Source organism: Phoca vitulina, unplaced genomic scaffold, assembly GCF_004348235.1.
Source record: "Phoca vitulina isolate PV1807 unplaced genomic scaffold, GSC_HSeal_1.0 scaffold46, whole genome shotgun sequence".
Classification (NCBI taxonomy): domain Eukaryota; kingdom Metazoa; phylum Chordata; class Mammalia; order Carnivora; family Phocidae; genus Phoca; species Phoca vitulina.
The window spans coordinates 10618417-10644975 of record NW_022589749.1 but is presented as its reverse complement, the minus strand read 5'-3'; the positions used below and the strand labels follow the sequence as shown (position 1 = coordinate 10644975).

The 26559-nt window shown below is 44.5% G+C and overlaps 1 protein-coding gene across 1 annotated transcript in view; it reads right to left on the bottom strand.

Moving 5' to 3' along the window:
- The window catches only part of DNAH10 (dynein axonemal heavy chain 10), a 129574-nt gene that overhangs the window by 91961 nt on the left and 11054 nt on the right, over positions 1-26559 (bottom strand). The window contains exons 6-19 of the mRNA XM_032431401.1: positions 26250-26460; positions 22222-22379; positions 21369-21599; positions 19695-19885; positions 17962-18160; positions 15463-15657; positions 12424-12594; positions 10321-10497; positions 9543-9668; positions 8604-8776; positions 7859-8010; positions 3738-3902; positions 2928-3135; positions 732-888 (exon numbers count right to left, since the gene is read on the bottom strand). Coding sequence (XP_032287292.1) covers positions 732-888; positions 2928-3135; positions 3738-3902; positions 7859-8010; positions 8604-8776; positions 9543-9668; positions 10321-10497; positions 12424-12594; positions 15463-15657; positions 17962-18160; positions 19695-19885; positions 21369-21599; positions 22222-22379; positions 26250-26460 — 2514 coding nt within the window. The remainder of the gene's footprint in view (positions 1-731; positions 889-2927; positions 3136-3737; positions 3903-7858; positions 8011-8603; positions 8777-9542; positions 9669-10320; positions 10498-12423; positions 12595-15462; positions 15658-17961; positions 18161-19694; positions 19886-21368; positions 21600-22221; positions 22380-26249; positions 26461-26559) is intronic.

Here is a 26559-nt window from a genome sequence, read left to right as displayed (position 1 = left end):
GTAAGGAGTTCAGATTATGTTCTAATGCAACGTGAAGTCATCGGGGGCTTTGTAGAAGAGATGTGACATGAAATGACTTGTATCTTAAAAAGATAACTCTGTCTCCCCCCACCCGCCCCCCGTGGTGGAGAACGGATTGTGGAAGCTACTGCAGTGGTCCAGGTGTGAGATGATGCACGGGAGTGAGCCAGGCCCCCGCGGGGCGGGATATGGCAGATGGGAGGAGACAGAGGAATCGAGGCTGGCTCCTAGGTTTCCGGCTCACGCGACTGTGTTGGTGCTGGTGCCAGTTTCCTGCAGTAGGAAAACCTGGGGCAGGATCGAGCTGCAGGACGGGGAAGTCAAGAATTCCACCCTGGACATGCCAAGACTCAGGTTGGAGGGGACGGACCCATCCAGGAGGCAGGGGACTCGAAGAGCCTGGTGGATAGCAGAGTGGTCTGGGCTGGGGATGGATGTGGGTGGTCCTCCCCAGAGCGGTGGCATTAAAAGCCATGGGACTGGTCGTGACTGCATGGAGAGGAGAAAAGGGAGCTGGGATCAAGCCAGAGTGGGGCACCCTGGGCTCTAGAGCTCTAGAGGAAGAGCCAGCAAGGAGTGCAACAGTCTGGACGAGGGGCAGAGTGGAGCCTGTGTTCTTATGGCCTCGGCGACTCGAGTCCCAAAGCTCGCGGGCCAGCTGTCGGTGGCAACGAGCCCCTGTGAAGCCACACAGACGCGTCCGCCCTTACCTTGGTGATCTCCACGCAATTTCGGACGCAGTGGACACACATTTTGTCGATCTCGTTTGCATTGGGATGCAGGATGATCTCAGGAGCTGTCAGAATGGTGTCCGTTTGAAACAACGGAACATTCCCAAGGATTAGAGAATTAAAAGACTGCAGATTCCTAGGAGGGGTTAATAAAAGAGACCCAGGGCTCACTGGACTGAAGTACAACCAACACTCGAATGAAAGAGCCGGCGTCACCGAAGTCACATGTGAAAGCCCACTCTGAGGACTACCACATGCAGCGTTGTAAGGGACAGGGTATGCTGAGTTTCCTTACGCACCCCTGTTTGGGCCTACATTTTTCAATAGCTCATTTCTACTTTTGGGAAGTGAATATCTTGTAGTTGGAAGACACTTAAATAACAGTGATGACTTCCAGAAAATGTTCCACCTGTTTCAGGAAAAACCGTCCTCACACTGGCTTTGTCTTCCCCCAGAAAGTCCCTCCCTCTTGTAGCTCGCTCCTTGTCTTCAGGACTCAGCTCAAACATGGCCTCTGGAAGCCTTTCTTGACCACTCAGTCACAACCGCGGCTCCGTTTTCTCCCGGGAACCCTATTCTGCCTTATTTCTTTCACAGAAATCATCTTGGTTATGTCTGGTTCCTTGTGTTTTGTGTCTCTCCTATGAGGATGGAGAAGCACCAGAAGGACAGGGGCCCTGTCTGGTCCAGTGCCTGGCACGTACAGGCTCTAAGAAACCTGTGAATGAATGAATGAATGAGTGCCGGATGGATGGATGGATCAGGGGAAAACATAGCACATTAGAAAGGGAAACACTACAGGAAACACTACACACTAACTACATATTAGAAAGGGAAACACTACAGCCCCTATGTAAGGGGCTGCTGCAGGAATCTAAGAAGCAACAATAAAAAAAATGAAATGTGTAGAAAACAGATCTTTGTAAAGGATCAACTTAGTGAAATTTGTCAAACTGGATCCAGGAAGCAAGACAACCAAAGGTGTTTTATTTATTAATGTCTTGTTCCAAAATAGATTTTAGCAGCTCACAAAAATAACTGCAGTAAGAGACCCTAAAATCAAAGTGGGATAAAATAAGAAAGGAGACACTAATCACAGATGTTTAATGAAGTGATAACTGACCCAGGTTCACATCCTAGCCCTTCTTCTTACTAGTTGTGTGTGTGGCCCTAGGCAAGTCACCTATTCTCCCTACAGTCTGTGTCTGAAAAATGGGGATGAGATTGTAAAGAGTGTAACACGAGCCTGGTGCAGAGTAAGCTCCCATATATGATAGATTTAAATATATATATGTAGAGTCAAGAATGAGACAATGCAAACATAAATACCTATACACTTGCTGCATTTAGGCTACAAATTTCATTCTGAGTTTCCCAGCAGCCAAGGAGAAAAGGGAAAGCTGTACAGTCAACAATTCACAGAATCCACACCATTTAAAAACAAAACAACAAAAAAATGAAGGACAAAAAGAAAACTACTTTTTCAGGAGGCTAAGATCAGAAGGGACGCTGGAGAAATTTCTTCTGGGGTTCTTCACAAAGGGGTTGCATGATGAAATGAACACCACCTTTGACAATATGGAGGGAACAGTCCCAGTGATGAAGTTCCTAGGCTGCATTCCTAGAATGATCCTAAGTCAATGCAATGAAGCCCAGGCAGTCAGCTTTCACCTGGCCTAGCTGAGGTGCTGGGCTGTGGGCTGAGAGCTCTAGGGGGGTCAGGAGAGCCTTGTCTGTTGTGAGGCTGGCCCACATGACAGGCATTCAACACATGTGTGATGCCCATAGCAGCCAGGGATTTACTGTAGACCATCAGGGAGAGTAATTGGCTCATATGTCCTTCAGTTCAGCCTCTCTCAATACAGGGGAGGGCATCACCTAGGATTTGGGTAATACTGAGCGACAGGAATTCTCTGTAAGAGAATTCTCTGTAAGAGGGAGACATATGTATGTCTTTCAGATAGTTGAAGTGGGGAGAGGGATCATTTCCTTTTCTGAATGTTGAGCCAAAATGGAAAGTCACCCTTCCATCCTGTGAGCACCCTTAAACCAGAAAGCAGACTGTCCAAATGATTTCTATTCTGCATTTTGTGACTCCCTCTTTAACTATTCATATATGTAAACTATTTTAATCTATGCACCCTGTCTTTAAGACAAGCAACAAGATTAACTTACTTCAGGATGAGCTTTGTCAAGACCTCATAAATTTTATGTTCCCAGTATTCGTAATAGGAGGCCAGCTTGGGAGCCTTGCCCGTGTTGGTGTGGATGACCAGACCCTCGACTTTGGTCAGTAGAGGCCCAATGGCAAGATACCACCTGACCATGTGATCCACATCTTTGGCCCTTTCTCGTTCGATGTGCTCAAAGAATTCCTTCACGCCTAGAGAGGAAGACACCTGTTACCATTCTTCATGAACGCAGGAAAGGACATTACTCGCAAAGCAATCCAAACATTAGCTGTATCTCTTAGAAATACAAAACCAGACTCTAACCGAGATTGAAAGCAGAAAATAAGTCCATACCAAAAGTCAAGACATGCCCTAAGCAAAAAATAAATGACAACATGGGAATGCCCATTGTGCATGCCAAAACAGACCACATACAAAAGATGACTTTTATACTTCTGGGCAATCTTGCTTTTCTTAAATTGCTTTTTGACTACTCTAAGACCACTTAAAATACCTTGTTTAAACAAGTAAATGTGAGTCCATAAAAACACAATCTACTTTACTGTTACAAAGTTATTGACAAGAGTACTACTGATTTTCACAGACTCAGGAATTTGTAAAACTGTCTAAGCAATATATAAAACATGACAAAAAGCAAGAATTACTCATGATCCTTTCAAGTAAATGACTGAGATCTTTAGGAATGGTTTTATTCCGTTCGTGGAATAAATGTGTGTGTGAATATGCGTGCAATCATAACCAACAGGTTCTTTTCATTTCTTCTATAATCAGAGAAACAAGAAATCATACCTACCTGGGAGATCTTCCTCACTTTTAGGTGCCGGATATTTAAAGAGATTTATAGACTCTATTAACGTAAGCCTGTTAGAAATGTCATCTGCATTCTTATGAATCTGGTGGACAAGGGACTCAAATTTCCCAATGGCCTGTTTGCACCGAGTTATGTAGTCAGCAATACCTTTGGGGAAAAAAAGATATTTGGCTTTCAACTCTTTCTTTCCATACCCTGCCCACCAACATCTGGAAGGTTAATACTGGCATCCCTTCACAGGAAAGACCCTGCTCATCTCATCCCCTTGGGTCTTTGTGGTGGCAAACAAACACTTAGCACTTTTAGGGACTAGGACAAGGAGCCCTGTTCTCAGAATCAACCAGGGACGCCTGGGTGGTTCAGTCGGTGAGGCGTCCACCTTCGGCTCAGGTCATGATCCCAGGGTCCTGGGATCGAGCCCCACATTGGGCTCCCTGCTCAGTGGGGAGACTGCTTCTCCCTCTCCCTCTGTCCCTTCCCACTGTTTGTGCTCTTTCTCACTCACTCTCTCGCTCTCAAATAAAATCTTCAAAAAAAAAAAAAAAAGAATCAAGAAATGATAAATTTTCTCTGTTCAGATTTTAGCTAATCATCATCTAAAGCACTGTGAGGAGAAAGAGAAGGTCCAACTCTGTTGTCTTCCCACTGCCATGGAAGCATGAACCCTCCACTCTACCCTAACCTGCCTCCAGTCTCCTTTGGCCTGTTGCTTAGAAAAGTAGCCAGCAATAACATGAATAGTAAACCTGGATTAAGAACATGTAATTTGTCAGGTAGTGGTCTAAACATGTTACTATGTCATCAATTTTTTACAACAATCCTGTGGATTGGGTACTAAGATTATGCTGACTTACAGCTGAGGACACTGAGCCTCCACAAGGTTGAGTCACATGGGGAGAGCTGGACGTTTAACTCTGGAGCCCAAGTCCAAATATACATGTTCTCCATACAAAGGAGAAGGGAAGAAGAGAAGGAAGTGACAAGGAAAAGAGGAGAGAATATTTGAAAAGAAGGAAAAAAGATTAAAAATGCCTTGCTTATTTAAAATAGTAAAGGGCACGTGTTGTAATGAGCTCTGGGTGTTATATGCAGATAATGAATCCTGGAACACTACATCAAAAACTAATGATGTACTGTATGGTGACTAACATAATAAAAAAAAATAAAAATGAATAAAAGTAAAGGGAGGGCGCCTGGGTGGCTGTTGGTTAAGCATCTGCCTTCGGCTCAGGTCATGATCCCAGAGTCCTGGGATCGAGCCCCACATCAGGCTGCCTGCTTGCAGAGAGCCTGTTTCTCCCCCTCCCTCTGCCTGCTGTTTCCCCTGCTTGTGTGCACCCTCTCTCTGTCAAATAAATAAAATCTTCAAAAAATTTTAAATTAAATTAAAAAGTAGAGGGAACTTCTACTTCTAAGAAGAGGGAGTAGACATGCTTTTCCTTATTCCTCCTGCTAAAGATAGTTAAGAACCCTGCACATTATCTATAAAACAAATATAAAACTCTAAAAAATAGAGACGAAGAGAGTAGAAGCCAACCAGCTAGGGACCTTGGGACCTGAAGAATGAGTTCCCTGGGTTCCTTTTCCTTCTATATCTCAGACTTTGAGCTTAAGAAGTTGGCAACCCATAAATGCCAAAGCCCCAAAAAAGTCTGCTCTCTCTAGCCAAAGCACCAGGAAAGGGACATCCTGGCAAGACAGAAAATTTTACACAGTAACTGCTCTACTCTAGCCAAACACCATAGAAAAAACTGTGACCTCACCCAAGCCCTTGCCAATAAGGACCAGTTGGGGGGCCTAGACTTCCACCTTCCTAATACTGTGATGAGGTACCCCAACCCCTCTGCTCCTCATGCCTGCCATGGTAGTATCAGAGAAGGCCATGGAGGTAGAAGGGACTATGTACAACAAATTAATTGTATCTCTATAAACTAACAACAAACATGTAGACACCAAAATTAAAAACACAGTATCATTGACAACCACTCAACAAAAGATTAACTACTTCCGCATAAATCTAACAAAACATGTACAAAACTTGTACATTGAAAACTATGCAGTGCTAATGAAAGAAATCAAAGATCTAAATAAATGGAAAGATATACCATATTCATGGATTGCAAAGCTCAACATAGTACTGATATCAATTTTCCTCAAATTATATACAGAGCTAACATAACTCCCAGCAAGCATTTTTTGGTAGATATAGACAAGATTATTCTAAAATTTATATGGAAAAGCAAAGAACTAGAACAGCCAAAACAATTTGCTTAAGAAAAAAAATGAGAAGAATCAACCTAGCCAATTTCAAGACTTATACCATATAGCTACAGTAATCAAGACTGTGATACTAGCAGAGGAACAGACACATAGATCAATGGAAAAAAATAAAGAACCCAGAAGCAGACCCATACAAATATGCCCAGGTAGTTTTTTTTTTTTTTTTAACAACGATGCCAATTCAATTTAATGGAAAAAGTTAGCCTTTTCAATAAATGACGCTGAAGCAATTGGAGGGGGAGAGAAGGAGGAAGGAGGAGGAGAAATAAACTTCAACTTAAGTCTCACACTTTGTACAAAATAATTAACTCAAGATTGATCACAAACGTAACTGTAAAATATAAAATTATAACATATTTAGAAAAAAAATAGAAGAAAGTCTTTGGGATGTAGATTGAGGCAAAAAGAGTCCTTAGACTTGACACCAAAAGCATGATCCTTAAAAGGAAAACTTGACAAAATGGGGTTCTCAAAATTTTAAACTTTCAGTCTGCAAAAGACACTGTTAGGACAATGAAAACACAAGCTACGGAGTGGGAGAAAATATTTGCAAACCACATATCCAACTAGGGGCTAGTATCTAAATATATAAAGAACTCTCAAAACTCAAAGTAAAAAAGCAAACAATATAATTAGCAGAGGGGCAAAAGACATAGACCTTTCACCAAAGAAGACACACAGAGGCAAACAAGCACATGAAACCATGCTCAACATCATTAGCCAATACAGAAATGCAAATAAAAAGCACAATGAGACCATTTACACAGCTATGCAATTTAAAAAACAGTGACAATACCAAAATGCTGGCCAAGACCCAGAAAAAAATGGAACATACATTGCTGATGGAAATGTAAAATGGCACAGCCACTCTGGAAAACACCACGGCAAATAATAATAACAATAATAATAAAGCCTAAACATGCAAGTAGCATAGGACCCAGAAATTGCACTCCTGAGCATTTATCCCAGAGAAATGAAACTCATGTTCACATAAAGCCCCCCACACAAATATTTTTCTAGCACAGATGTTTACTCACCATAGCCAAACCTGGAAACAATCCAGGTATCCTTCAGCAGGTGAATGGCTAAATTAGGGCACATCGATACCATGGGATTCTAGCCGCCAAAGGAACACACTACTGATACATGTAACAACTTGGACAACCTTCCAGGGAATTATGCTAACAGAGAAAAGCCAACCCAAAAAGGTTACGTACAATTTCATTTATATAACACTCTTGAAATCACAAAATTATAGACATGGAGAGCAGGTTCGTGGTTGCAGGGCTTGGGGCTAGGAAAGAGAGTGAAGTGGATATGACTTTAAAAGGGCAACATGAGTTCCCCCTGCAGTGTGGAAACGCTCTGCATCTCAACTGTATCAATGTCAATGTGTCTGGAGTGTGAGTTGTACTACACTTTTGCAAGAAGTTACCGTTGGGGGGGGGACACTGAGTAAAGCATACACAGCACCTCTCTGTATTGATTCTTACAACTGGGTGTGAATCCACAAATTATTTCAAAATTAAAATTTTAATATTAGAAAAATATTAGGAAAAAAGTAAAAGTCATTTTATTTTTGGAGGACAAAGGGTTGGGTCAGCAGAGTGTCCAAATGGCATCCTATTTGGTCTTCAGTCCCAACTAAAGCCTTGAGATTAATTCTAAGTTCCACCAAGTATAAATGATTAATGTTCAAAACTCAGGTGTTAGCGACATCTACATACACACAAAAATTATAATTCAACTAAAACAATCTAAAAAAAATTATTTTTGCATCCCGAAGTCTAAAAGGTAATCAATAGGTAGATGAATTATGTTACCTAGTGAGTTCCAGTTTAGCCTCTTATATCCAGACCTAAACACTCTTATTAATTCCTGGGAATGATCGTCGAGAAGAAGAGACTCTGCCTCATTTAACGTTCCTATGAGCATGTGATAATGATCCAACATACGCTGTAGTCCTTCCGTGTACCTGTGCATCATAGAAAAGTCACTGATACTAGGACATACAATGGAGCACATAAAAAGCTTAACCTTTTAGATAGGTTACAAAAGACCATTAACCAGGCTTAAGCTATGTCTTTTTTTTTTCCTTTTTTTAAGCAGACTCCCCGCCCAGCATGGAGCCCAACACGGGGCTCGAACTCACGACCTTGAGATTGAGACCCGAGCCGAGGCCAAGACCCAAGCCAAGACCGAGAGTCAGACACTTAACTGACTGAGCCACCCAGGCGCCCCCAGGCTAGAGCTTTGATAGAAAAATTTGCAGAAATTGAAAATAATGCCAGTCTTCCCACTAACTTTCTTTTTTGGAAAATATTGGTTACTTTTCATTAGAAACTTATTTATGTTAACATGTAATGGAGTTGTTATCGTTACTTTTGGATGAATGGAGGAATACATAGTTTAAACATTGCTTAGTTTTAATTTCTCATCCTGGTGGCTATAAAATGCAGAAAAAAGAAAGCAGGAGGGGGTGGGGTTAGCATGAATTTTTAAGAATGTATAAAGGGGTCCCGAGATCAATTAAGTTTACTGTTGATTTAAGAGAAGAATCTTTTTTACCTAAGAAATTTGTCCTCCTGAAGAGCAACATTTCTTGCTAATTCAGGGACAGAGAATCCTAGCTGTTCCAAGTACTTTGTTTCGTTAATAATCTCCTTGAGGGCAGGTGAAAAATTGATTGCAAACACAGACCCCTTGTCAGCGTTGGCCATCTCGTCAGCAACGGAAGAAGTCTGTGGAAGAGAGGTCTCACAAGCATGGCAGGGGTGGTCCGAGAAGCAGCCCGTACAACCCAAGGTCCACATACATTTGAAAAAGATCAGCGTAGGGCCCTGGATGGGGCCAGACTGGGGAGCCGGCTGGAGCTAGCTCGAATACATATTTTGTTCAATGAACAGTGTTTAAAGAATTTAGTCACTCACATTCCCAAATTGGTCAACTGCATGTAAAAATCCAGAATTCTGGCTTCCCTACCAACCCCATCCGGCCCTCTGCGCTCATTTTGGTCCCTGCTGCAGGATTTCAGAGACCACAGTTCTAAAGCCTCCACGCCCAGGTCTCTCCTCCCCCCGAGGACTTCTTTACTGAGCATTTGCCGTGTAGCAGGCTCTGCATGGTCCAAGTGCCGTGGACAGGGGTGAGTCACGGGAAATGGCATTTTCCCGTAGGTCAACTGCCAGCTATTTCACACATGGTTCAACGCGTACTTTGTGCGTTGAGGTCCTCTGATCCGACTCATTTTACAAATGGGGAAACTGAGGCTCGGAATTGAGCCGCTTGCCCACGGAGTGAACAGGGCTGCTGGATTCCGGCACATCTCCTAGCCATGACGAGATGCTGCCTCCATCTCCTCCCCGGGCAGCCTCGGCCCTTCTTTGCCTTTGATTTGGAAATACCCATCAACGGTAAGCATGTCAACACACCAAACCTCAAGAAAATGGCAGACGCCATCATCTACCCTGACCGCCCTAACCTGGGCAAGGATCTGGAAATACACACCTTAGTGAGCAGACTCTTCTTCATAAGAGTGGGCAGGACCAGCTCCGTGGCCTCTCTCCACTGCTCGTACTTTCTGTCCTCATAGTCCTTCATTGTCCTACCCACTTCCAAGTACTTTTGTTTTACCTGTCAAAGAATTCAGGCAATTGTCAGTTTGCCCTTGGAAATAACACTTTTCTCTCCCTCTCTTGCTCTTCCCCCAATCGTTCTCTTTTTAAAAAAATGATCTGTGAGCACATTTTGCAGAAGGAAGCGTACAGATTTTCACAAATTTTGGAGGGTGTGTTTAAGATGGTATGGCTTGAAATCCACACCAACTAGCAGAGATCAGCAGACCCCAGCCCATGGGCTGCCTTTGGTGCAGCCCGAGAGTGAAGAACAGCTTTTACATTTTTAAATGATTAGCAGGAACCCAAAAAGAACAACAGTGCTTTGTGACATGTGAAAAGTATATGAAATCAGAATTTTGGTGCTAGTAAAGGAAATTTTATTAGAACACGGCCATGCCTGTTTGTTGTCATACTCTCTACGGCTACTTTCTTGCTACAGCACGGCAGGGTATGACCTGCAAATGCCTAAAACATTTACTCTCTGAACCTTTAAACGAAAGATTTGTCAACCCCAGTGATCTAACATACAAAACCCATGGGTGGGGGGAGGGACAGTATTCCAGAGAAGCTGAAGATCAAGTTCAGGGAGATGGATGTGCTCCTCCCACAGGCAACCCTAAGTGGTCTCTGAAATACACAAGGGGACGACTCTAGCAAAAGCAACATACTTCTCTTCCTCGGTCGCTGTCCAGTATTTCCTCCACTTCCTGAAACCTGAGGATGGTGTGCTTGATCCGAAAGAACAGGGACCGTTCCCAGTAGATTGCACCTGCTACTGGAGGGTGATTCTTGTACAACGGTGGGTTGTCCAGGTTCTGAACAAAGAGTTTATTAACTATGTCGATCTGAAAAGCAGAGGTACCCTGTAAGTGGTACGCTTCGGCACGTGAGCCAAGAAAGACTGAACTTGAGGTGTCTTTAAAGCAACGAACGCTGGAACGTCAGAAATCGAATGAGATACAGAATCATGCTCTCGGCTACTTATCATTTACTATTTTTTCTTACACCCCAGCAGTTTTTTCTTTGTGCTCCAAATTGCCTTATTACTACAGACTACGTACAATCATTTCAGTGACTTATTAGATATTCTGAAATCTGTTCTAGGCATGACCAGCGGCCAAGCCTGCACTGTGCGCCTGTGTGTGCCCACACACATGCACCACTGAGATTTTTTAATGATTTATGTGATTTTTTCAAATTATGGTAAAATATGCATAGCATAAAATGCCCATCTTTCAGGGCATTTCAGTGCATGAAGCACATCCACACCCACCACCATACAACCAGCGCCGCCATCCGTCTCCAGAACTGTTTCATCCTTCCCAAACTGAGACTCCGTCCCCATGAAACATTAACTCCCCATCCTCCTCCCCGACCACTGGCACTCAACCACTCTACCTTCTGTCTCCTAATTTGACTCCTCTAAGCACCTCGTGTAGGTGGATTCAGAGTAGGTGGGGTTTTCTATCTCACTTAACAGAATGCTTACAGGTTCATCCATGTGTCAGAATGTCCTTCATCTTTAAGGATGAATCATATTCCTTTGCATGGAGAGACCACATTTTGTGTATCCATTCCTCTATCAATAGACATTTGGGTTGTTTGCACATTTTGGCTAGTGTGAACAGTACTGCTATGAACACGGGTGTGCAAGTATCTCTTCAAGACTCTGTTTTCACTTCTTTAGGGTCTATGCCCAGAAGTGGAATTGCGGGACCACATGGGCTGGACCTGCATTTTAAAAGGAGCTCCACACTCTCGTGTGGGTAAACAGATGTGGGAGACAGACTAGCAGCCCCCCAATAATGGTCCTGACCCCCAGAACCTGTGGCTATGTTACATTATACGAAAAAGGGGACTCAAGGTTGAGCTCACCTTATAATAGGGCAATAACCCTGGATTAGCTGGGCGGGCCGGAGGAAGAGGAAGAGGGAGGCAGAGGAGAGGGTCAGAGCTATGCGCACGGGACTAGCCATTGCTGGCTTTGAAGATGGAAGGGGGCCATGAATCTCTAAAAGCTGGGGGGAAAAAAAACAACAACAAGGAAATCGATTCTCCCTAGAGACTCCAGAAGGCATACAGCCCTGCTGACCCTTGGATTTCAACCCAGTGAGACCATGGCAGACTCCTGACCTTCAAAATCCTATATAAGATAACAAATCTGTGTGGTTTGAAGTCACAAAGCTTGTAGTACCTTGTTCCAGCAGCAAGAGGAAACTACACATTCGGAAATCACTTTATCCCTTTATGTCACTCCAACTGATTATATCGCATATTCTCATTTTATCCTCTGAATAAAATCCTTTATCCTCTGAATAAAATGATAAGCAATTTTTTTGGTCTGTTTCTCCCACTAGATACTGACTTCTTCGAAGGCAGAATCTGTGTTTTGTTCATCTCTCTATCTCTGTGTCTAACCCCATATTTGGATTTTGTGAGCCCCAGAAACAGTTTTCTGAATATATAAACACACACATAGTTAGCTAGGACTTCCACAATGATTAATGTGATTCTTACTACTACTAACTCATACAGAGCCCATCACAGTGTGAGCTATATAATATTGTACTTGATAAATTCTTACCGAATTTCTTCACTAAACAAACAAACCCACTTTGTTTTGGTTGCCTGTGGCATGTGACATGCTTATTTGGGAAAATTCCACAGTTCCTCTGAATTTGGATGGGAGAGACAGATAAGAGCATGACTCAATTCTGCACATTTTGCCAAGTGCCTTTTACTGCTATGGCACCTATAGATCTACCAGTTACCTCTTTGCAATACTGTGCAAGAATATCATTAAATTTCATCATCATTTGTCGATTGATAGCTTCCCGTGAACGAATATGCTTAAATTTTAAAAGCATGTCGAATGCTGCTTCAGCTGACCGAAGTGTCTTGAAAGATTCATCAATAAAATTTTTTGCTTCTTTCTCAATAACCTGACAAAAAAAAAGTCAAAAAAAGGTCAAAAAAAAAACCACAACCCCAGTCCTTATGTCTCTATAACTATCCTGCAAAAACAAAGTGGCAAGAAATAAGCAAAAAAGAAATTCGTGATTTGATATGGATTTCCATTGTGCTTTAGTGGGAGCTGGTGTCCAATTGAAAACAGCAGATTGGCTGCATTAGCTTTCTGATCCCTCCCCTCATTCAGTTCAAAATGGTCAAAAGAAAATTTGTTGTTGTTGTTGTTTTTTAAGATTTTTTTTATTTATTTGACAGAGAGAGAGAGACAGCGAGAGAGGGAACACAGCAGGGGGAGTGGGAGAGGGAGAAGCAGGCTTTCCGCTGAGCAGGGAGCCCGATGTGGGGCTCGATCCCGGGACCCTGGGATCATGACCTGAGCCGAAGGCAGACGCCTAACGACTGAGCCACCCAAGCGCCCCAAAAGGAAATTTTTTTAAGTGTTAACTCATATAAACAAAGAAAACGGGAGAGGACACAACAGCAAGAAGAGATACTTCAGGAGTTTTAGGCAGACGGAAATAAATAACGTTACAGAAGGCAGAGAATTACAACCTGATGCAACAGGGGAGCAGGTAGGAGCCCATTTCCTCCCCAGGAAAACTCCAGGAGGCTGAACATTTGGAGACACCAGGTACCAGGAGGCTGAGAGGCAAACACAGGATCCCTTCTGTACCCAGCATGACCAGGCTACTCTGCTTCCTCTGCACCCTCATCCTGTCCCACTCTAAAAAGAGCAGAAGGTTGGTTCTAGAAAAATTAAGTCAGAGCAACATCAGAATTCAGGAGCGTCTGGGTAACTCAGTCAGTTAAGCATCTGACTCTTGATTTCAGCTCAGGTCATGATCTCAGGGTCGTGAGCTTGAGTCCCACGGTGGGCTCCACACTGGACATGAAGCCTGCTTAAGATTCTCTCTCTCCCTCTGCCCCCTAACTTTGCATGCACACATACTCTCTCTCAAAAAAAAAAAAAAATCAGATTTCTAATAACACTGGAAGCTAGAAATCAATGAATACCTTCAAATTTCTGAAAAAAGTTACTTCAACCTTAAATTCTATAACTTTATTTGAGAATTCACACATACAAGACTCAAAACATATATGTCCCATGAAAACTTTCTTAGGAAGCTTCTAAAAATTGTGTGCCAGCAAAACAAAGAGCCACAAGGAAAGAGGAAGATGTGAAATCTAGAAAACAAGATCCAACACAGATCAGAAGAGATAAGAAGTCCTAGGGTGACTACTTTGCAGTAAGTCTAAAGAGCCAACAATCTAGACTGGAGCAGAAAGAGAGAGCGCTCTGGGACAAAGGCCTCTAGGAAAATAATAGCACTGATATTTTTGAGCAGATGGAACTCATTAGATATGTGGCAGAAATGTTAGAGAAGTTGGGAAAAAAAATAACAAGTATGTAAATAACCAAGCAAATAAAAATAAAAGCAATGATTAACTTTAGGAAAAATGAAGGGTTGTACGAGAAAGGTGGTATGGTTATGATGGTCTTCTTGACTCAGCAGTGAACAATATTTGCACAGACATAATGAGTAAACACTAACCATTAATTTAACCAAAAGTTATGATAAAACTATGTTAGATGACAAAGAGGCAAAGAGCGATAGGGGTAGGAATAGGACAGGCAAGTCTATATCTACTCTGAAAAGTTAATAGGTGTCTAAAACTGATTAAATTTGATAAATCAGAAAGTAACCACATTGGCATGTTCTTTAGGAAATAGGAAGGTAAACAACAAAAAAAAATCTAGAATTATGAAAAATGACAGCAAGAATGGGAATGGAGAGGAGTTAAGCATGGGGCTGCTTTTTCTTATTAATAGCCTTTTAGTATTACTTGACAAAGTGACTTAATGAAAATTTCAATTTAAAAATTAATAACACTTAAATAAAATAGAAGCTGAGAATAAACTAGATACAATTAAAATGGAAATGTTTGGGGGCCCCTGGGTGGCTCAGCTGGTTAAGCGGCCGACTCCTGATTTCGGCTCAGGTCATGATTTCAGGGTCCTGAGATCAAGCTCCACATTAGGCTCCGTGCTCAGCAGGGAGTCTGCCAGAGGATTCTCTCGTCCCTTCTCCCTCTGCCCCTCCCCCTCCTTGTGTGCGCGCTCTCTCTCTCTCTCAAATAATCTTTTTTTTTAATGGAAGTGTTTAGAAAACCCAAGAAGAACTGTCTGGGGTTGTCCATGTAAAAAGATGCTCTGGGGTTATAAATGGGAATGCTACTGATGTACTTCCCACATGAAGCTGAAAAGGTATGCATGATGAACCATCCACCATCCTGTCACACAGTGTGGAGTGAAACTATATTCTCAGTACAGTCCCTCTTCGACGGCTCTGCCTCCTCCACACCCCAAGCCACAACCTCCCGTATCATCTCCCCACCTCCTGTCATACCCCAGCCCAAATCAGCCTATGCTGTGACCAGAAGAACCTTCCTCAACCATAATTCTGATTACCTCACCCCACTGGTCAACAACCTTCAATGGCTCCCTGCTGTCTACTAAATCAAGTCTCATTCACCACCCTCCTACATCCTCTCCAATTATGCACCATACCTACCTTTGTAGAAATGCTACTGTGTCCAGCTTGATTTAACCTTATTCTACCAAGGGATAGGAATGGGGACAAAGGAGATTAAGGAATGTTCACTTCTACCTATACTTCTCCATATCATTTCTGGGTGTTTTTGTTTTTATTTTTTTACAAATAAGCAGGTATTACTTTTTATAACTTAAAAAAAATTCTAAGCATGACTAAATAACTAATTTAACATGGGGAAAACATGGTATCAGCTTCCAAGATTAAATGAATCGATGAGTTACTTGCCAGAACTTCAATCTTAAAGTCATCCATCACGTATTTCCAGTACTGGGAAGACTTGATGCCGAAGGGGTCAAAGGCCAGGTTTTCCATGGGGGTGACCAGGCTGTCCACCCTGCACAGGACATCATCGATGCGCTTGGGATCCCCTGTCACTGCCTTTAGTTCGGGACCAAATATATTGTAAAATTCCTCCATAACCTGCCCAAACAAAACACAAGGAAGTGGCCTTTTGGTTTTCTCATGAATGTTCTAACTACAAATGGATTGCACCTAGATTGGCCTGAGGGCAAGAATCATGTCGGTTGGGCGTCTGATTCTTGATTTCCACTCAGGTCGTGATCTCACGGTTGTGGGATCCAGCCCCAAGTCGGGCTCCTCGCTCAGCGGGGAGACTGCTGGAGATTCTCTCCCTCTGTCCCCCCCAAACAATAAATCTTAAAAAAAAAAAAAAATCATGTCACACAGGCAACTTCTTCCCGGTCTAAGACCTCTGGTACTATGCCTACTGCATGTAGGACAAGATCCAGACATCCTGACACAGTTTGCAAAGTCTACATGTTCAGACCCCCACCTTCTCCTCCAACCCCTTCCCATACTGTGCCCCACGCCACGCCTCCTTGCAGCACAGCCTGGCCCTCTTTCAGTCCCATGTTCCTTCCTATCACAGGGCCTTCACACTTGCAGTTCAAATTGCCTAGCTAGCTACTACTCATCATTGATGATCACTTTATCACGTCCAACCCCTCAGAACAGGTCAGGCCCCAGTACACACTTCCAGAGCCCCTTCGACTGCACTTTTCAGAGCACTTAACGTCAGCCACAGCTGTGTATCTGTATGATGGTTAGGTCTACCAGCTTTCTTCTAGCAGACTGAAAGCTCCACGGAGCGACAGGCTAGGGACATGCTTGCCAGGGCCAGCTTCATAGACGTGGGACCCAGGCAGGTGCACGGGGCTCCAGGCTCAGAAGGGCCCCATGCTGGGTGTAACGCTCTGCTATAACCGTCTTGAAATTCTTCATAATTTTATCTTTGCAGGTGTATTTTGTAAATGAAGTCTGATGGGACAGCCATGCGCACATATGAGCAGGTACTGGGATCTGCATTTCCCCTACTCCTTCCCACATAGAGCGTGTGATGCCCCACAACCCCACAAGCACAGGATTCCGGTGGGCCCCCCCGCACATGCCAGTTCGGAGACATTCACAGTCAGGACAAGTAAGCGTGTTGCATCGACAAGTACTCGAGGACCCCGGCTGCTCCACGAGACCACGTTCTCCCTTCAAACCAGATTTGCTTCAGACTCAGGAGGCCACGCACGGTTCTGAGAAACACGCCTGAATAGGAAACTGACCCTATGGTTTCCTGCTCCTGTAACTTCCCCGTGTTCACCAGCTACGCACCCCAAAATGATGACATAGGACGAACAGCAGAGACCCCAAAGAACTCTCCTTTCCCTTCCAGCCCTTCCCCCGCTCGTCGGCAAGCCTGGCAGAATGTGCGTGCATCGAGAAGTGAGAGAAAAAGTTGTGTGGGACATTGCCGCTGCTCCAGCAACAAGACCATCCGTCCGCGCATCCCAGCGACAAAGCACACACTGTGATTCTGCACACGAGCCAAATGCCCTTCTATTTGCATTTTAAGCCAACACTGCACAATTTAAGGATGAACAGTATAATTCATGGGATAATTTAAATGTTTAATTTCCCTTTACTCTCTTTACTTTGCCATAGTCGTGGCAAATAAAAACAAAAGCCCGCTAAGGCGAAAGACGTCAGAAGAGAGAGAAAAGCTTTATATTTTAATGTTTTTAATAGCATTTTTTTCCTTGCTTTTTGAACAAGGGGTCCCACGTCTGTTTGCACTGAGCACTGCGGGTTAGGTGGCTGGCCCTGGATGTGCTCTCACTGTTTCTCTAGCAGCAAGTGCAGGTGCCTGGCACAAATGAGTTCTCAACAAATACTGAGTGAATGAATGGATGGACCTTCGTGAGACAAAGGACTGTGGATCACTCATCCACTCATCCACTATACCGTTTTACATTCATTTAGGAGAGAGAGGGATCAGATAAACGGGGGGTCACTGGTGGATGGGTAGAAGCTGAAGCAATGGGCAAGCATGAGCTGGCTTCAGGAGAGAAGTCTTGGAGTGCACTTCGAGAAATTCCAACATTTAATGGGAAGACAGAGGAGGAAGATTTTGCAGAAGACACTGAGAAGGAATGGCCGCAGGTCAAAGCACAGCCAAAAGCAAGGAGAGGGGTGTCGCAGAAGACAAGGAAAAGGTGCAAGAGGTCTGGGGTGGCTCTGGTATATTCCGGTACATTCTGAATGCTCTCTCGAGTGCTTCCCCCTGCCAGACCCCCATCTGTCTCCTGGCTCCCCCCCCACACCCACAACACACAGAGAGTGTGCCATCAAAAAGCCAAACTGTTTTCCATCAGGCAAGTCCCAACTCCAACCAGCCTCACGTGCAGCAGAGAAAACGTCCGCCAGCCTGCCCACCTGCAAAATGTCGCAGAGATCCTGGCAGATGGTGGCCATGTAATCCGTTCTCTCAAACAGCCGCTTTCGGTCAAACTCCCACCGAGCTTCTCTCCCTGAAGCCTCGATCTTGGCCCTGGTGTCAAAATAGGCCTTTTTCCACATGTGGAGGGTGTTCCTGGCCTCCAAGATTTTGTGCTGGGCGCTGGCTCGATTTTCTCTGCACAGAAAGAGAGAGGCTGCGATGGGGGGTGGGGGGAAGGCGGAGCTGCAGTGGGTCCGAGCCACACCCCCCAAGGGCAGCAGAGAGCTTCCCCGGGGAGCTGCTGCCCCGCCCCAGTTTGCAAGGGGGTGAGGCCCTTACACACCTGCAAGGTCACGATCGCAAGCCACACCCAGGCTGACCCTCGCTGCAGCTGCCCACCCAGCCCACAGGAACTACAGTCCCCCTCAGGGAGCTTTCCGTCTGAGCTGGGAAGTGAGCAGGCAGCCTCGGGCGCCAGGCCAGAAGTCCACAGTGGAGGCTGCAACACCAGAGTGAAAAGATAATACCAAGGTTTTGGTACCTATTTCACCTGTATGGTTTTTTTTGTTTGTTTGGTTTTGTTTTTTTTAAGAAAGTGAAGATCTGCATCTCCTTCAACATTTGATCCCAGAGGCTCTCCCACTCTCAAGGGCCTGGGGTCCAGAAGTAAGTTTCCCTCTGACTGTGGGACTTAGTCTCTCCCAGGATAACTAAGAAAGAAGGTCCTGATTAAAATAACCTATGGGGCGCCTGAGTGTCTCAGTCGGTTGAACGTCTGACTCTTGGTTTTGGCTCAGGTCATGATCCCGGGGTCCTGGGATCGAGCCCCGCATCGGGCTCCCTGCTCCGCGGAAAGCCTGCTTCTCCCTCTCCCACTCCCCCTGCTTGTGTTCCCTCTCTCGCTGTGTCTCTCTCTGTCAAAAGATAAATAAAATCTTTTTAAAAAATTAAAACAGGGGCGCCTGGGTGGCTCAGTCGTTAAGCGTCTGCCTTCGGCTCAGGTCATGATCCCGGAGTCCTGGGATCGAGCCCCGCGTCCGGCTCACTGCTTGGCAGGAAGCCTGCTTCTCCCTCTCCCACTCCCCCTGCTTGTGTTCCCTCTCTTGCTGTGTCTCTGTCAAATAAATAAAATCTTTAAAAAAAAAATTTTTTTTTAAATTAAAAAATTAAAACAAAACAACCCATGTATCCCACACAACGGGGTATTATTTGGCCACAAAGAGGAAGGAAGCACCGACACCTTCTCCAATACGGGTGAACTCTGAAAACGTGACGCCGAGTCAAAGGAGCCAGTCATCAAAGACCCCATGTCGGACGACTCCATCTGTACAAAGAGGCAAATCCATCGAGGTAGAAAGCAGATCTGTGGTTGCCCAGGGCTGGGTGGGGCGGGGAGGCCAGAGGTGACCGCTACAGTGTATGAGGTTTCTTCTCTAATTGAAAAAAATATTCTACCTTCGATTACAGTGATGGACACATGACTCTGACTACCCCCGAAGAGCCACTGAATTGTACATTCTAAATGGGTGAATTTCAATAAAGCTGTTCAAGATCTTTTTTTTAAGTAGATGCTACACCCAGCGTGGAGCCCAACGTGGGGCTCCAACTCACGACCCCGATATCAAGACCTGAGCTGAGATCAAGAGTCGGACGCTTCACTGACTAAGCCAGCCAGGTGCCCCAAAAGCTGTTTAAGATCTCAAGAAGAACATGGCGTACGATTTCTTACTTGAACAAAGTCCGCAGATTAACCACTTTGCAGACTCTCTCGGCAATTTCCCAGGCAATCCGCTCCATGAGTGGGATCATCCTTTCGTCTTTGTTGTAGTGTCGGGAGATGATCCACACCATCCTCAGGGCACTCATCATGGAGGGGATTGTCTCCAAGATGACGTGGAAGCTGGATCCATGCGTGATGTTCTAACCGGAGAGAGCAAGCAGCCTTAGCCTTGGGGTCAAGTAGCTTACTAAAGCAACACGTACGCGGGAAGCTTCCCTCTTCCTAATTCAAAAACTAAATACACTTATTACAGGAGGAAGTGTTTCACCACCGAAAGAAGTCTGAAATAGCTCTGACATGGAAAGAGACAGGAGATTTACAATGAAAGTAAATAAAGCAATTTGCAGACATGTATTAAGTATGAGTGTGTGTGAGTATATATAGAGATATAGAGCGAGAAAAAGAAATAGAAAAAGAACATGTATGCGTACCTGCTGAGCATACACATACACACCCAGTACATGGTATATGTGGCAGATCGTATTTACCAAATGCAGTCACAACATCTTGACTGTGCCCCCCTCGCCATGAAGAGATAGCATCATCCTCTCCATCCCCTCAAATCCACACAGACTGTTACTTCTTTAGCCAGTAGAATATGGGAGAGGTAATGCCGTACCCCTTCTGAGCATAGCCCTCAGCTGGTCTGCTTCTGGGCTCTTGGAAGCCAGCGCCCTGTAAGAAGTGTGACTACCCTGTTACCCTGAAGCCACCAGGCTTGGAGACATCCAAGCCACGTGGAGAAATTCTGGGGGATGAGATACGGCGTGGAGAGAAAGAGACCCAGGAGCACCCAGGCACTAGCTATGTGGGCAAAGAAGCCATTTGGGGGGCGCCTGAGTGACTCAGTTGGTTAAGCGTCTGCCTTCGGCTCAGGTCATGATCCCAGAGTCCTGGGATCGAGCCCCGCATCGGGCTCCCTTCTCAGCGGGAAGCCTGCTTCTCCCTCTCCCTCTGCCCCTCCCCCATGCTCGTGCTCTCTCTCTCTCCCCCCCCCACTCTCAAATAAAAATCTTTAAAAAGAATAAAGATTTAAAAGAAAAAAAAAGTAAAGTGAAAAAGCCCACAAATGGGGATACTGCAAATCCTATATCTGATAAGGAACTTATCTTCAAAAAAAATTTTTTTAACTCCTAAATCAATAATAAGACACATCAAAAATAGGGAAAAGATTAAAACAGACATTTTATCAAAGATAGAAGCACATGACAAGGTGTTAAATCTCATTAGTTCCTAGGGAATGTAAATCGAAATCACAATGAGATACTTTATTATGCATAAAAGATGAACGACCCTACTTACAGAAAACACCTAGAATGGGCAAAGTCATAGAGACAGAGTGGAATTGAGGTTACCAGGGGTGCCGGGAGGAGGGAATTGTTGGTTCAGGGGTTCTGAGTTTATGTTGGGGGTGATGAAATGCTTGCTTTCGGGTGAGGAGGTTGGGTGCCCAGCACCGTGTATTTACTGCCACTGAGCTACACGCTTGCAAGCAGTTAAGACACTCAATGTCATATGCGTGCTCCCACAGTGGTTTAAATGCTGAATTAAAAAAGGAAACTCAATCCGTGTAAGATCTAATTTACGGCCCCGACTTTCCAAAGCGCCGGGCCCCCGGCGTACCTTGAAATGGCGTTCCACTGTGGACAGAAACCGCACGTTGTCTGAGGCCTCCATGTGGAGCTTGAATAATTCAGTTAAGACCGGCTGCAGGTTAGCCGCGAGCATGGAATCGGACTCCTTGATCACATCCAAGACTCTCCTGACTATTGGAAGCTTCGTCTGTTCGTGGAGTGCACTCAGCGTTGCATTTCTTTCCCGCCAGAATTCAATTTCGGCCAGAGGACCATTACCCTGAGAGGTGACATGAACACACAAAGAGTCATCACTGGTGTGGAGCGTATACCTGTGCTTGTCTCTCCAGCTGCTCCAAATAGGAATCAGTGCACGCACTTGACCTAGGAGGGTCCGATCAGAGTGGACTCAGGACTCTGGCTAGGAAGGCTGACCAAAGACAGTCCGCCTTTCTCCAGGCAATATGACATGGGGATGTAACAAGTTGCCACCATAAAGGAAACCAGCCTGAGGAGGATGGAACGGAGATGAGAGATTCCCAGGGAAACGCAGCCGGACCAAACCATACCTGAAACCAGCCCTGCCTCTGGACTTTTCAATTATGTGAGCCAACAAATTGTCTCTTATTGAAGCCAGCTGAGTTACGCTTCCTGTTTTTGGCAGCCCAAGCATCCTGACTGATACACGGTATTATCTTTATCAATCCCGGGTATGATCTGGCAGCACGCTAAACATCAGAAAGCCCAAGAATGACATTTGGGTATGTATGCTTTCATCCTTAAAGGAGGTCACAAAACAGCAAGACAAGAGGCTGCATCCAACAGATCCCCAGACTCCCGGCTCTTTCTCCGGGGGCCAGCGTGAGCCGTCAGGGAATCTGCAAAGGCATGGCCTGAGTTACCTGAGGAGTCTTTTTCAGTTGGCCCTCGACAGCTGCAGATATCAGATTCAACCAGTTGATCACACACTGCTCTAAGATTTCAACGGCTTCCGGGTCAGCGGCCAGGTCAGACACCTCTCTGTCTAGGCTGATGCTTGGCATTTCTAACTTGATCTCACCTAATAGAATAGAAATGGTCAGTTAGCCACTTGTTTGGGGAAAAAATGATTACAGACAACAATGTTCAAGTGAATCAGATAGCTCTTCTCCCTAGACGTCAGTCCAGCAAGATCTGCTACATCTCCCGTCCTGATCCGTCTGTTTCATTCTCTTCCATTAGAATGCAACGAAAAATTGTAGATCATTTTAACAGTGTTAAGATGGGTCACAGTGATCCAGTTATTTAAGATGTTCCTGAATTTACAACCTATAACTTCAATTTAAAAAATTAAACAAGGGTTCGCCTAGCTGGCTCAGTCGGAAGAGCGTGCGGCTCTTGATCTCAGGGTTGTGTGTTGGAGCCCCAGCTTTGGATGTAGAGATCACTTTAAAAAATAAAACTTTTTAAGAAAAATAATAAATAAAAATTAGACAAACAACCCAGAGATCAACAGATATTTGAAAAAAACCTCCAGCATGAAATAGACAGGCCAAGATAAATCAGAAGGAATGACCTCAGAGGAAACTGAGACAAGGCAAAGAAGAATTTGTTTTTAATCCCAATTAGGAGTCTCAGAGAGGTGAGACAAGATGGCTTGTATCAAACAAGAACAGAATGAATGCTTTGGAAAAGGGACAATCACGGAATAAGAGGTCTTAAAAACTAAAAAATGTGACAGCTGATGTGAAAAAGTTCAGTCAAAGGTTGGGGAAAAGTTGAACTCCTCAGAAAATCTGACTACAAAGACAAAGAGATGGGAAAGACGAGAAAAGATTTAAAAAAAAAAAAAACAGCATCAACAGCATTTGCCCAATGTTAGCAAGAAAGAACAGAGATAAATAGTGGAGGAAATTATGAAGAGAAGTGTTCAGACTACAAGGCTAGGTCTTCAGGCTGAAAATACAGAGTGCTCAGCAAAATAAATAGGAAAAGGACCACACAAAAGTCCTTCATCACAGCATTTCAAGACACTAGAGAGGGCGCCTGGGTGGCTCAGTTGGTTAAGCGACTGCCTTCGGCTCAGGTCATGATCCCAGGGTCCCGGGATTGAGTCCCACATCGGGCTCCCGGCTCAGCGGGGAGCCTGCTTCTCCCTCTGACTCTCTCCCTTCTCATGCTGTTTCTCTAATAAACAAAAAAATAAAATCTTTAAAAAAAAACAGACACTAGGGATAAAGACACAAATTAAAAGTTCACATAAAGCAGGGGCGCCTAAGTGGCTCAGTTGCTAAGTGTCTGCCTTTGGCTCAGGTCTTGATCCCAGGGTCCTGGGATCGAGCCCCGCATTGGGCTCCCTGCTCAGTGGGGAGCCTGCCTCTCTCTCTCTCTCTGTGTCTCTTATGAATAAATAAATAAAATCTTTAAAAAAAATTTAAAAATTAAAAATTAAAAAATAATAAATAAATAAATAAGAAAGGAAGGAAGGGAGGGAAGGAGGAAAAAAACAGCTAAAGAACTAAAGTCACCAGCGGGGAGCAGAATGGACCAATAGGGAAAATGAGGCAGGGACAGTTTTTCAAGGCACTGTATGTTAATACCATTTAATTTTTTTAAACCTTACGTATTACTTCAAGAAAATGCAACATATATACATATGTGGACACATATTTATTAATATATTTAATATAAGTATACTTGCTCTTGGCATATTAATATACTTGTATTAAACATTCACTCCACAACAGATGACCTAACCTTTGCAATTCTGTGCATCGTAAAGAAAAAAGGGCAAAAAGAGCTTTCTCAACTGACAGCCAATGACTTACAAAGAGCCATTTGTAAATGTCCCATAAAGAAAAACAAATTTCTTCCTCGAGATGATATTATAAAATAGGGATTGGCACAGTTTGAGGTTTTTGTTTTTTTTTTTTTTTAAGATTTTTTAAGTAAGGGGAACCTGGGTGGCTCAGTCGTTGGGCGTCTGCCTTTGGCTCAGGTCATGGTCCCAGGGTCCTGGGATCAAGCCCTGCATCGGGCTCCCTACTCAGCGGGAAGCCTGCTTCTCCCCCTCCCACTCCCCCTGCTTGTGTTCTCGCTCTCTCACTGTGTCTCTGTCAAATAAATAAACTTAAAAATCTTTAAAAAAAAAAAAAAAGATTTTTTTTTTTTTTTAAGTAATCTCCACACCCAACTTGGGGCTCGAACTCACAACCCGGAGATCAAGAGTCACACACTCTATTGACCGAGCTGGCCAGGTGCCCCCCACAAAGTTCTTCCTCGAGTACCAGAGAGTAAGTATTTCCAGCTTTGCAGACCAAGAGGCAAAGCTGAAGACAGAATATAGGTCCTTATAAAATCATTTAAAATCTAAGCATTGGAAACTATAAATACAGTTCTTAGCCCACAGGCCACACAAAAACGAGCAGCAGGTGGGATGTGGCCCATAGGCTGTAACTTGCTGACCCAGGTTATAGAATATTAATTCACCTGCTTTTCTGGTTTTTCTAAATCATACATGATTGTAGGAAAATAGGAAAAAAGAAAGAAAACCTTACTCTCACAACCTAGAGTAAGCGACACTGGCTGATAACATTTTAGTGCATTTCCTTCTAGCAGTTTACCTAAAACACAAAAATGTGTTCACTCATCTGCTTTTTGACACCAGCAACAAGACACAGGGCCGCCTGGGCGGCGAGTCGGTTGAGCATCCGACTCTTGGTTTCAGCTCAGGTCGTGATCTCCGGGCCGTGAGATCGAGCCCGGTGTTGGGCTCCGCGCTCCGCATGGAATCTGCTGGAGATTCTCCCTCTCTCTCCCCCTCCCCCTTCCGCCCCTCCCCTCACTCATGCGCTCTCTCAAATAAATAAAGACATCTTTAAAAAAAGAAACAAGACACATAAATCCTATCCAAGATTAGAAGAAACATTTTTTTCCCATTTCTGCTATTTTACACTAATTCAGGGAGGCAGACAGGCCAAAGGCGGCTACAAATGTCAGTGAAGGAAAAACACAGACACCAAGAGAATAGTATCATTTTGGGGGGCGGTGGCGGGGGGGGATAGTAAAAAAAAAAAAAATATTCTAAAATAGAATCTGAAAAACACATGTCTGTAGCATGTTATCAAAAGTTTGGATCTCTATGGGTGTTTCTCGTTTCCAGCAGAGAACATTTCTAGCCGGGGCATGTTCAAGGTTACTTCCAAGAGGGGGAAAGCTCCTCTTCCTAGAAGAGTGATGCCATCTCGAAGACCGTGCTAGCCCTCGCTGATGCACGCCGTGTTGGCTGTCACGGGCTGGGACTCTCCACGGTGTAACCCCCTCAGCCGGCCTCTCCACCTTGCTGTTCTCCATTCCTGACATGCATGCTCCCAGGCTCAGGGACTCTCGCCATGCCATGCTCCCCCGGTAACGAGGGGCAGATCCAACAGCAGCTGCTGCAGACCCGCCATCTACAAGCTTCTGGCCTTGCCCACAAAGCTAAGCTAGGACCAGCCAGCCACCCTTTCCTGTTCACAGAAACTCCACTCTTTCCAACTCCTTCTCTTGTCCAGGCCACTCTCCCTGCCTGAAATGCACTTGCTCCCCAACTCCACCTACTAAAGCTTTGCTGTCCATTCAGAGAAGGTCAAATGCTGCCTCCTTCGGGAAGTCTCCTTTGATTTCCCCCTGCTTCTCCCACATGATCTCCCTCTTCCAAACCCCTCAAGGCCCTAATATCTTTCCCAAGCTCCCATTCTGCCATAGTTCCTTGTGCGCCAGATTATAAGATCCTTGAGGACAGGATTCTGTCATTCCTCTTTGGGTCTTCTTCCCAGCTCAGGGTCGCTCGTATGGTGAGCAGGGAAGAAAGAATGATTATAATGAAAGCAAGAGACTCCCGGACCCTGAAATTGCCTTCTTAAAGGAAATCCATCATGCTTCCCTCAACACGAGCGAAAGGAAGCCTCACCTTCAAGTTGCTGCATTGTTCTTTGAATACTGTTCGCAAATTTCTGGATGTTCATTAAAAATTCATCCCGTATCAACTGAATGCTGTGATAGGCTTCCCCAGGCATGTTGGGTAGGTCCACTTCATACTCGAAAGAGTCAGAGATTTCTGCAGATGTGAATCCCAGGGAGGCGTCCTTGTGTTGATTGAAGGACAAAGCCGGCATGAAAACCTGAAGGAAATCACACGATATTGTGTTCAAGATCACGCACTCACGCTGCCTCTGGTGTCCAATGTTCCATCAGACGCAGCACAGTGTAACTACAATGCA